The sequence below is a fragment of the Nilaparvata lugens genome, chromosome 12 (assembly GCF_014356525.2).
Source record: "Nilaparvata lugens isolate BPH chromosome 12, ASM1435652v1, whole genome shotgun sequence".
Classification (NCBI taxonomy): domain Eukaryota; kingdom Metazoa; phylum Arthropoda; class Insecta; order Hemiptera; family Delphacidae; genus Nilaparvata; species Nilaparvata lugens.
In genome coordinates this window covers 30,606,069-30,619,443 of record NC_052515.1, presented here as the reverse complement: position 1 = coordinate 30,619,443, position 13,375 = coordinate 30,606,069, and the positions used below count along the sequence as shown (strand labels likewise).

Below are 13,375 nucleotides of genomic sequence, written 5' to 3'. Positions count from 1 at the left end.
GTTGATACTGTATCATATTGTGTTGATACTGTATCATTTGTGTTGATACTGTATCATTTATAGTAGGATGAATTTCAAGCCTTTTGAGGTAATAATAGAATTCGAAACTTTGTTGTTCAATGAATAAATATTTATCCAAAAACTCACCATATGAAAACTACAAAACTGTATCATATTTTGTTGACACTGTATCATTTTTGGTGATACTGTATCATTTATAGTAGGAGGAATTTCAAGCCTTCTAAGGTATTATTAGAATTCAAAACTTGGTTGTTTATTGAATGAATGGGGGGATAAACGGTTCAACCGGTTCCTGATTCAGACCCAGCAAGGGAATATATATCCAAAAACACACCATATTAAACCACAAAACTTCATCATATTAAGTTTTACTGTATCATATTGTGTTATACTGTAGCATATTGTGTTGATACTGTATCATTTATAGTAGGAGGGATTTCAAGCCTTCCAAGGTAATAATAGAATGCAAAACTTGTTTATTTAATGAATGAATATTTCTCCAAAAACTCAACGTATAAAAACCGCAAAACTGTTTCATACTGTGGTGATACTGTATCATTTATAGTAGGAGGAATTTCAAGCCTTCTAAGGTAACAATATTATCCAAAACTTGATTTTTCATTGAATGAATATTTCTCCAAAAACTCACCATATGAAACCACAAAACTGTATCATATTGTGTTAAACTGTATCATATTGTGTTGATACTGTATCATACTGTGTTGGTACTGTATCATATTGTGTTGATACTGTATAATTTATGGTGATACCATGGAGAAAAGATAGAATAAGACGATATTCCATGGTATAGGGCGTTTAAGCTCCTAATTTCACTGTTAACTCAAGCCGATACCATAGACATTAGCAGTCCTGATAGCTTTTGAAGCCATGTGACGCTGGCAGTCTCTCATACTGTGCCGTTCTTACACTCTTACACTCCCAACAAAACACTAATAAAATAGTCTATTATTAGTAATAGACAGTAATCGGCTTGAGTTGATAAGAAAACACCTTGGAATTTCAAACATGAACCACCTATACCATGGTATATCTTCTTATGCTATCTTTTCTCTTCGGTCTCATCAAAAATGTTACAGTATCACCACAAATGATACAGTATCAACAAAATATGATACAGTATCAACAAAATATGATACAGTATCAACAAAATATGATATAGTATCAACTCAATATGATACAGTATCAACAGAATATGATACAGTATCAACACAATATGTTACAGTATCAACACATAAATGCAAATATAAATCTTAGTACCTTTTTATATGATTTTGTCACAACATTTTCACCATGACTTTGGTAGAATCACTGCAAGATTCTACTCTACTCAAACGTTCACAGCTTTATTGTCTGTATGAAAACTTTTTTGATGTCATGAGGTAGAAATGAAGGATTTTTTAATATCATCCCACTATCGAGATGAAAAAACTAACGTTTTAATGATATTATTCATTTTTTAAATATTTTTTGAGAATTTTTCCACCATCTAAGAAAACATAATAATGATGTAATATAATGATTGTATTCAGCTCAACTCGTTTGTATGAAAATATGTACTTGAAACAAAACAAAAATAAATGGAAAGTACTATGTTGCATATCCATACGTTTACACTATTTTGAAACTCTGATTTCAAAACACTTTTTTATTTGAATTTTGAAAGACTCATGAAGTAAAAAAGAACTTATGAGAACTCGTCTCTGCTAATAGTAGGTGCTTTTTCACTTCATGAGTCTTTCAAAATTCAAATGAGAATCAATTATTTATCTCTTATCCCATTTTTTTTCTTCCAGGCCTCATCAAATTCCAACAATGACCACCAATCAACTTCTCTCTACAAGTTCAAACTTTCGCGCCCCTCCGGCAGATGGCAGTACAAGACCACGCCCAAACCTCGCATACAAATCCGCAGACAGGACAACGACCTTGAAAACAACAACACAACGCAGCCCAACAACAGCTGACAACAACAGCTGATCAGTCAACCTCCAGTGACCTTGAAGGCTCCAACAGCGAGGTGGGATCAGCTGTTGATCAGCTGTTGGATCAGGCGGTCAATTCAGGCGGACAGGCGGCAGAGCCGACCGTCACAGCTGAGACGATCAAGGTGGAGATTTCGACGCCAGCTGATTTCAAGGACACATACTATGAGATACAGACTATCAAGTCGCCCTACACTTTCCAGGTTAGTTGACAGTATTTTCAGATGAATTGATGATTTTTTGGTTTTGATATTCCTTCTTAGAATGATAATTATTTTTTTTATTCATCTATTTAATTATTCATTTATCATTTACAATCAACTTTAGGACAAAGAAACAGACTACATTCCAAAACTACTTTTCATCCCAGTTTCATAAAATAAATTATCCAAATGAAAGTTATGTGCGACATTCCCATTTATCACTAATTCTCCACATTGAAACAAAACACAAACACTTGAAAAGATTAATTTAGAATTTAGAAAGATTATATGAATCTTATTATGTCTATTTGAATCGAGTGGAAAAGTTTTTAAGCTTCTGGAGTAGAAAAGTTTACAAGCTTCTTTCATGATATTATTCATTGAAGAAGAGAAAACAAAGGAGTGGAGGAAGAAGAATGTGGAGGAGGAGAAGAGGAAGAAGAAGAAGAAGAAGAAGAAGAAGAAGAAGAAGAAGAAGAAGTAGAGGACAACGGAAGAAGAGAATGAAGAAAAACACAGGAGAAGAAAAATACAGGATATGAGAATGGGATTCAGGAAAATAGGATAAGAGAAAGAAGAAGAAGTAGAATACAAAAAGAAGACAAAGAAGTAGAGAGAGAGTTGGAAAGTAGGAGTGAAAGTACTTGAAGAAAAAGAAGAAGATGGAGAGAAAAATGGAGGCATAAGAATACGAGAGATATCGATAATAAGAGAACAGTGGAAAAGGAAGAGGAAGAAAAAGAAGAAGGAGAGGAGAAGATAATGTTGAAAAGAAGATAGTTTATGGAAGAGAAATAACCGATTTGCTACATAGAAATGTCCGAAATGTTGATACTTTGATGAGAATGCCATTTATTACTTGATATTAACAAAAACACTGATTTATCAAAACAATTATTTGTTATACTAGTGAACGGTTGTTACAACAGTATCAAGCCTTATAGAACTGGATAATCAAGCAATAAGTAGCAGATATCATAGTAGTTAAAGCGCTACGATTGGCTATCAGCTGTTGACCAATGAAGGCCGAGCTCTATTGTCATTGGCCAAGACTAGAAACGCCCAAGGATTCCTTGGTTCAGACAACATAAAGCTGTTATCATTCTAAGATCATAAGAGTAAACAACTACTGTTGGAAGTTATTATACAGGTAATAATTATTCACCCTACAATAGTTGTTAAACTACTAGACACGACCATGAATTCCTTGGTTGAGACTACATAAAGTTGTTTTCATTCTAAGTTGAAAGGAGTAAACAACTACTGTTGAATAGTAAACAACTGTTAGGAGTTGATATATACAGGTATCAATTTAATGAAAATTATGTTTAATCAAAATCAATAAATTCTCCAATCAGATCGAATCAAGTTCAAACTCAACCGGCGGTGAAAGTAGCTTATTAAATCACCTGTAACTCATCAATATTCAATCTACCAAAGATATAGAGATAGAAATAAATATATGAATGGCAAGATATAGAGATAGAGATAACAAGATACGTGAGGTCCACGTTATAGTGGCAGTGAAGAATGATAGGAGATCAACGCTGCCGATCCTCTGTCTTGTCAATGCCTTCTATAGACGGTCGCTGATACAAGTTAAACAATGATCTGATGTCCTATAGTGAGGTCCACGTTATAATGGCAGTGGAGAAAGATTGGAGATCAACGTTGCCGATCCTCTGTCTTGTCAATACCTTCTATAGTTTTGGAATAGTTTTTGGGCCAAGCCTGTTGTTCCTTCCCAAAACATATATTTATATGATTTGTATATACCATACCATATGTTAATATAGAACTATAATCTAGAGAGAGTACCTCTTCGAAACAGTTGTTAACTGGTAACTAAATTAATAATTTTGTCAGGTTGGCATTAAGTTGAGTTGACTTTGTTAGGTTGGCACCAAGTTGAAGATTGAAATGCATTTATCGCGGAAAAATTGATTGGGCACTGCTACTTTAATCAGAGCTATACCTGGGAATACTATATTACTAGCCGTCAGGCTCGCTTCGCTCACCATATCCGTTTAGCCAGACGTTTAGTCTAGACCCCCGACTGGATCGTCCTAACATATGATAAAAATTCCTCAAATGAAAAATGCAGGCGAGCGAAGCGAGCCTGCTTTTCTCATTCTTGGACTATACAGTTGGGGGTCTAGGGGGCGGAGCCCCCTGGCAAGACGGATATGGCGAGCGAAGCGAGCCTGACGGCTAGTCCACGAATAAATGAATAATTGAATTTCCTATATACGGTAGCTGATGAAGGTTTATTGATGTAATATTAACTGTTCATTCTCATTCAAAATAATCAATTATATTCCATAAAGCAAGAAATTATATCTTTCAATAATTGTATAATGGATTTTCATAATTTAGATGAATAACTTTGATAATTAATTATTCATTCTACATTGTTGAAAGACGATCTGGCAACAGAACAAAGCGAGAAAGAGATAGCGCTATCCGCTTTGTTGAATGATAGACAAGGATAGCAATACCATTGCTAATCGAACACTGCCATTATAACGTGGACATCACTGAAGTGATACCAATCACTTCCGTGTATTTCTCACTAATGAATATTCAATACAAATCCTTGATACATTCCAGCATCTCTGCAATACACAAATTTATTCGCTACATCTCCAATGAATAATTTATTCATTCTGCCACTTAACATCAACACAAACTGTAAATTGCAACAATCTCAACCTATTCATTATTCTAATTTTATTTGCAAGTGCAATATTTATGTAGGCTTACATCTGTTGATTGATTGAGTACTTTATTTATGTAGATTACAATATATACTGGCTTATACACTTATATACAATAGCTTACAATACAGCAAAGGTATAGATGAATTTACATAATATAGACTAAGAAAATAACTATTGAACTGTATATGATATGAAAAAGCAATTTGTAATATAATAACTATAGATAATAATCATATTGTTATGCATCTACATAAATTGGCGGAGCTTTGGACATATCAATGTCCATTCTTCGGAAAGAATATTAAAAATATCCTCCCCACTAACTCTCTACCAAATCTGTTGGAGAGAAATCAAACTGTAGTGAGGTCCACGTTATAATGGCAGTGTTTGATTAACATTGGTGTTGTTATCCTTGTCTATCATTCGACAAAGCGGATAGCGTTATCTCTTTGTCGCTTTGCTCTGTTGCCAGATCATCTTTTAACCATCTAGAATGAATTTTTTCTGGTGAAAATGGACTAAATTTTAGAAAAGTGAAACCATAACCCTATCTCGGACTTCTAGAATGTTATCTAAATTTGGGAGAGAAATAGTACAAGGAGTATCCTTAGTTTTTCTCTCCCAATCAGTGCTACTTTGTGAAAATTATAAATAAATAAATGAATAAAAATTATTTGTTAACAAAATATTCCCTCTTGATTATGAAAATCCATTAACCTATCATTGAAGAAGATATTGTTTAGACGGATAAAATATGATTGATCATGCCAAACAAAGTTGAACAGTTAATATTAGTACATTGATATACTGGTATCAGCTATCCTCTATAGAAGGCAGTGGCATGGCAGAGAAGCGGTAACAATTCTGTTCTCCTATCTTTTTCCACTGTCATTAGAACGTGGACTTCACTATATATAGCTAGGACAAAGAGAAATGTGATATACAGTAATAGTCTAGCATAAAGAGTGGAAGATGAGCGGTGAATATAGACAAGATGAATATAGATATAAGATAGAGAAGATATTGAAGATAGATATAAATATTATTTATCAAATATAAACGCTAACAACTAACGGCAAGGAATGTGAGATGAAGAGAATAAGGAGGAAAAGTTACAGAAGAATAAGAAGAAGAAGAAGAAGAAGAAGAAAAAGAAGAAGAAGAAGTTAAACTACAAGAGTGTAAGATACGGTGTGAGAGTGAAAGTGAGAGTGATGGAGAGATTAAGAAGAATGGTTGATAAGAGAAACATTAGTAAGAAAAAGGAGTGAAGTAGGGAAGAATGGGAAAGAAGAAGGAGAAAAAGAGAGTAGGAGAAGACGAGGAAAAGGCAATGAGTGATGGAGAGATGAAGAAGAGAGGTTGAGAAGAGAAACATTGAAGAGAAAAAGGAGATGAAGAAGACATGGGAAAGAAGAAGGAGAAGAAGAAGAAGAAGAAGAAGAAGAAGAAGAAGAAGAAGAAGAAGAAGAAGAAGTAAGACTACAAGAGTGTAAGATAGGCTGTGAGAGTGAAAGTAACTAGACCGGTTTGCTAGAGGGACTTGGCGGCTGAACTTAGACAAGGTGAAGTTTATTGACAGGGACTTGCAAGTCCGCTCTGACCGACTTAGTAGCTACTTTGCCACGGTCATTACCATTCTTGTTTTGTTACGTCGACTGTGGTTGGCTGAGACAACATTCCGATGTTCAATTATTTAATTGATACAATTATATGTACAGGTGATTAAAATGCAAAGGTTTATTTGTGTTGTGAAAATTTGAATTTCCTCCCCAGAAAAGATTAGTGACAAAAATTGATTTTGATTTTGAAACGTCTTTATTGTCCCATAAGTTAACATAACTTAGAAAATTTACAGATTAATTATGTTATTATCCTTCAGAAACAATAAAGCCAAAAGGTTTATCACCAGTTTGGGAATTGACTCTAATAATTATTCTATCCTACGATCCAGTAATGATTTCTATAATTGGTGTTATGATCATTGTCAAAGCTTTCTCAATAAAAATAAATATTCATTTAATTTTCCTCCTCATCTATATGAATAGAATCAATTATCTATAGTTCTATATATGATGTATACAAGATCCACTTTCCTATAGTGAGGTCCACGTTATAATGGCAGTGGAGAAAGATAGGAGAACAACGTTGCCGATCCTCTGCCTTGTCTATGCCTTCTATAAACGGTAGCTGATACACGTTCATTAATATTAACTGTTTATTCTCGTTTATAATGATCTATTACATTTTATTGAGGAACGAATTATATTTCTCAATAATTTCATAATGAATTTTCATAATAGAGATGAAATATTTTGTTAATTATCGATTAATTCTACATTGTTAAAAGACGATTCTGCAACAGAGCAAAGCGAGAAATAGATAGAGCTATCGGCTTTGTTGAATGATAGACAAGGATAGCAATACCATTGCTAATTAAACACTGCCATTATAATGTGGACCCCTCTATAAGTTGTTGGTGAATACTCCTTCTACTGTAATTGGAAGTGGTTCAATCTAATTGTAAGATTATTCTTCATGACGTTACCCAAAGTCATAGAGAAAATTTATCATGAGAAGATATCCCATGTTATAGGGCGTTTGTGTTCCTAATATTCCACTGTTAACTCAAGCTGATAATCCTAGTAGTTTAGTGAAGCTATGTGACGCTGGTAGTCTCTCATACTGTGCCGTTCTTGCACTCTTACACTCCCAACAAAACAGTTATAATAGACAGTAGTCGACAGTAATCGTCTAGAGTTGACAGAAAATTGGCTTGAAATTTGGAACATAGACGACCTATATTTACTGATGCTATATCTTTTAGTTACTCACAATGCTGTGATAGTTATCATTTTAAATTTTCATCTGTTATCACTTCAAATATGATAAAATCTTCATATCTCTGCTTAAGAATTAGGACATAAATGACCTATACCATGAGAAATCTAATGATGCTATATTATTTTCTCTTTGTTATTGTGTGGATCTGGTGTCACTTATAGAGTATTTTTAATAATAATTTTTTTCCATTTTCATCTGTTATCACTCCAAAGATGATAAAATCTTAATAACTTGTTGTTTTTGTTCAATAGAAATATTTGTTTAACATTGTATCCATACTGATCCAGAGATTTAAAAATGCATAAATATGGAAGATTAACGACCTCACACTGTATCAACTAAGGGGTTGTTTAATACAATATTTTTACACTATTTTCAGTTATTCATTGTAATTATATTTATTCATTCACATTGTGTACAAATACTTAACATGAGAAGAGGCACAACAGGCTCATGCCCAAAACTGTCCCATTTCCAATTTATATTATACTGTCCAAATCAAAATGTTGGTTATGTCACTTTCACTTTTCAAAATAAAATTATTTACGCTCTTCAATATTCAGATGAACAAGCAAATTTTGAATCAAATAGATACTATTAGAGTCTGAAATTGAAAAATCTAGAACAGTTACTTGATAATTATTTGAAAAGTCTAAATTTTGAATGAATCTAGAATTTTTTGATTTTAAAACTTTACACTTTACAAAAATATTGTGATGTGATTTGTATTGTTACAACTTTGTAATGTAATGTATTGTATTGTAAGTGTGTATTTTTTGGAAGAATAATTTCAACTTCTCATCTTGATTTATCAAATATCTCAAACAAATTTGTACCTTTTACTCATCATTTTAACGTTATGTAATCTGATTTTTCTCTCTTCCCTCAGGTTGGCACCATAAAAAACACCCGTTTCATCACAGTCACCTCCACCGTCGAGAAAAGCCTAGTGGAACCCACAGAGGCACCCCAATTGCGCCCCTCAGAACCCCTTACCGAGAACATTCTCGCCACAGCCACCCAGAACGTCTATGACAACAAGGAACCCCCTCTAGATTCCAGTGTGGCCACCCTTCCACCCATTGCACTGGCTGGCGACGCTGAAACTCCACCCCTAGAGACCATGACTGAGTCTTTCAGTACTACACAGCTCATGTTGAAGACTCATCTGTTACCTGTGGTGAGAGCTGGAAATACGTCAACATATACATTGGTGCAATCATACCATGTGACCAGGTTGGTAACAGCTGTGAAGACTCTACCTCCGATGGAAGTCTACCAGTTTGTCCCAAGTAAAACACTGAACGAGTTTAACACGAGGTTGGACGAGGCTGGATCAGAGTTGCATCTAGAACTAGAGTTTGGGGATAACAATAACAATGATGATCTACCTTCCGCTAAGGCTTTCCCTCCAGATTTAGACCTTGCCAACGTGGGATCAGAATTTGATCTGTCGGAAATGGACAAAACTAAGTTCCCCGATATGCATCTGAGACTGAAAAAGGCACATCAAAACGCGCCAGCTCAGCAAAACCAGATCCAACCGGTTTCCACAACACAGGAACTGGCTACACCTTCCCTCTCCCCTGAACAACTGCAACAGCTGGCGTTGTACCGATTCTTAAATCCTAATGCGCCCCTACCGCCGCAACTACTAACTACTTCAAGACCTGTGCTAAAAGTAGAAACGATCTACGAGAGCCATGTGATCCCGCTCTTCAACGGACAAAGTACTCTGTTTAGCACTATTTCCCGGCCAATTGCAACCGTCAGCAAAACTGAGTACGAGGTTGTGACGAATTCCCTTGCGTTACCCCCTGTTCAACCCCCTGTAAATACTATCAACCCCTTCCTGCAGCAACCCCAGCCTCAGTTTGCTGTCACTTCAACCCCTATAGTGACACAAACCATGGTAACGGCCACAGATAGTAAAGTTTTGAAACTTACTTTTGGCGCGAAAACGGCCTATACCACTCTGTATAGTACAAGGGTTGTCCCAACAGTGCTGACAACTTATTTGACAGCTAACGTTCCAGTGCAGCCAACTGTAGCGGCGTTCCCCGGGTATTTCCCTGCGCCGTTTAATCCCTATCTGGGTTAGAATTGAGGGAAAGTTTTAGGGAAATTGTTTCAAAAAATGAAGACTTTGAAACTCAATACAAGTAGAGTGGTGAGAATTTCAGACATTTTAAGAGTGAAATCTGTCAAAAGAGATAGATAACCCATGAGAAAAATTGTATGGAGATTTTTGTTTCAAATAATGAAAAATTGAGGTTCTCTCCATAACCCTCTAAAACTCCCATCTGAGAGTGTTCAGAAATTTGAACAGTAAAAGTGTAAAATCTACCAAAAGAGATTATTTTCCAAGAAAACAGTAGTGTCTTGTTATTCTTCTAGGTAAGTGAAGGTTGCTAGGAAGACACCAAGGTACTTAGAATACATTGTTCCTATTCTAGGTACATTGGAAGACACTATGTTTACTATAATATACTTTTCCTCATATTTTAATGAGTAATTTGAATATTATAAGAAATATAATCCAAACAGTATTAGATACAGCATAGATAATATAACATCCTTTTTATTCCATCATGAACTATGATTCTCTTGAATTCTCCTGTTTATCTCTCGAGAGATAGAATGAAGTCGGGAGTATGTGCAATTATATATTGAGATAATAATTATTACTCTTATTCTCTTATCAAAACATTTTAATTATCGAGAAATGTATAAATTCCTCTACGTTGGATTGATTCCATTATCAGTGGGCTATATTCATAAATATATGCCTAGAACTGCTTCAAGGTAAACGTTCAGTATACAAATTAAATGTAGATTGATGGAGAAATATTGAAGAATTCTTCAGAGATTGATAAAATACAAAGATGATTTCTTTTCTAGAATGTGCAAAGACAATATTATTCTATTCTCAAATTGAAAGATTATTGTATGCTCAATATTGTTATTTTCATGTAAACTATATCATTCTCTTTTTGATTTGAATCATTGATAAATATAGGCGAGTACTTTACTGTTACCATTGTATGTAGATATAGGAATTGAAATAGTGATAAGTTGAGCTCTGTTTAGAAACTTGAATCTGAAACAGTTTTGGAAAAATTGGGGAGAATTTTATGTTTATAAGCAAACACATATTGAATTTTTCTATTATTAGATTCAAAAATCAGTGGAAACACTTTAAAGAACTGTTGATCACTCCAAAGATGAGCTTTGTTAAGGAACTTAAATCTGAAAACAGTTTTGGAATATTTCAAGAATTTTATGTTTATGAGCAAACACATATTAAAATTTACAATTATGAGGTCAAAAATCAGTAAAAACACTTGAAACAACTGTTGATCACTTCAAAACCTTCAAAGAAATGGATTTAACTCGAAAATTGATGTATTAAAACATAAGTAAGGATGATTTATCCCTCATTTCTCAAAGTTTTTATAATTCAAGTTTCAACTTATCACATATTGGAAGGAAAGAAATCAAACATTTTTATAATGGGGTAGGACGTAGATATAGCTGTTAATAATGTAAATAGTAGTTAATTCTCTGAAATCCGAGTGTTAGGATAATTTGTATGCTTTGAGGTCGAATGGTATTTGTATGTTTATATTTTTGTATGTATGTTATTATCTATCAGTCTGAATATATAAGGTGCTTTGAATGTGTCTATGAGTCTCATCAACATGATTTTATTGAAAGTTTGAGGATGTTGATGGAAATTATAAGAGAAAGTAATGGAAGAAATTAATTGGAGAGAGGAGTAAATTTAGTGAAGCTACTAAATCCAAATATTGTAGTAGAGAAATAAAGTACGTTTATACTGTTAATGATTTTCTTCTATGAAGTAAGACAGTACCCATTTTTCAATTCATAATAATTCATTGTTTATTGTGTATGAAACATTAATTAACACTTTTCAATCATTATTATATTCTCAAACATCATTCTCATCCATTGCTTTGAGAATCAGTAGAACAAAACATAATAGAATCATACTCAAATGAATATAAAATCATGTTATGAGACACTTCTTACAAAAATAAAATACTAGATTTTTAAGTTGTATTATAAGTTAATGTACTGATTGAATAGATTTTTGTAACAAAACTCATAAAAACACAAAAATATCTTCATTTTATGGATTGATAAGAATTATTTATTTGGAAAAAACACAAATTATGTAAGCTCAATTTAATGTAAGCTGAATGTATCACTTTATCATCTTCATCGACATTCACTGCATTTCTTCAAAAAATTGAAATTCATCTCGGAAATTTATTTTCCATACAGATCACAAACATCATTTCATCTATATTTCAGAAACACCACTTATAACATCACATTGCAGTGGTAGAGAGGATTGAAAAGTCCTAGCTCCGCCAAACAAAGAATATTTGTATTTTCATTGCATCAATATTATGTATAAATACGCGTATCATCCATAATGTATATAGTAGAGTAGTTCAAAACAGCGCGTATTTATATTATTATTAGTGAAGACATGTTGTATTTATATAATTCATGGTTACTTGAATCGATTTATTCAATCCATGAAATCGTATCAGTAGAATACTAAGTTCCAGTTGCACAAAAGCCGGTTAAACTTTAACCGTGATTAATATCACGAGAACCGTTCAGAGAAGCCTTATATTCTTAAAGGACTTCTCTGATTGGTTCTCGTGGAATTAATCACGGTTAAAATTTAACCGGCTGTTGTGCAACCTGGGCCCGGTTGAATTTTAACCGTGATTAATATCACGAGAACCAATCAGAGAAGCCTTCTATTCCAAAAGGAATTTTCTAATTGGTTCTCGTAGAATTAATCACGGTTAAAATTTAACCGGCTGTTGTGCAAGCGGGCCCAATTGATTCAAATTAATGTATTCCAATTCCTGGATTTCATAGTGTATACAATTCATGAATATATTATAAATTGAATGATCCATTAACATTTGAATTCATGGAAACCCTTTTGAATTTTCTAAGGATATCAGTTATGTTATCCAACATCTTTCAAAATATTCATTATTTTTAAGAATCTTCATTACATTTTTGTACAGTTCATCTATCAACCTAGTGTAATATTAATATAAGATTATTATTGTTTTGTATTGTAAATTATGTCAATCTTATACCAATTGTAATGTATTTGAAAACAATAAAGATTTAAACATAAATTTGTGTTCAAGTAGCCTGATTTATTACCTTTAATAATATCGAGTGACCTGGTTGGCTCAGGTCTGGTGTCAGAGTTTTCAGGCCGCACCTGATCTATGTTAGGGCCTCTGGCATAACCTAACGACTGTTTATGACAGCCGGGACCGACAGTGCAACGTGTTCATTTGGAACATGGGAGTGACCATTTTCATAGTATATTTGAAAGGATAATTGGAAGAGAAGACATTCTATTGTGAATGACAATTAATTTTCGCAACACTGCACAGAAAGCAGCTGTTTTCCAGTCCCTACCAGTCTGTTTTCCAGTCTGAAAGGCATTGTTTGCAGACGACTCTCGTCTGACGTCAGAACAGGTTTCTTTCCGGCCTAGGCCGGAAAGAGTACCCTT

At 33.8% G+C, this 13,375-nt stretch overlaps 1 protein-coding gene across 1 annotated transcript in view; it reads left to right on the top strand.

The window, feature by feature from the left end:
- The window catches only part of LOC111044132, a 100,475-nt gene extending 87,489 nt beyond the window's left edge, over positions 1 to 12,986 (top strand). The window contains 3 exon segments of the mRNA XM_039438558.1: positions 1,836 to 1,979; positions 1,982 to 2,227; positions 8,681 to 12,986. Of these exon segments, the coding sequence (XP_039294492.1) occupies positions 1,836 to 1,979; positions 1,982 to 2,227; positions 8,681 to 9,892 (1,602 nt within the window). The 3' untranslated portion in view covers positions 9,893 to 12,986.
- The last annotated feature ends 389 nt before the right edge of the window (positions 12,987 to 13,375 follow it).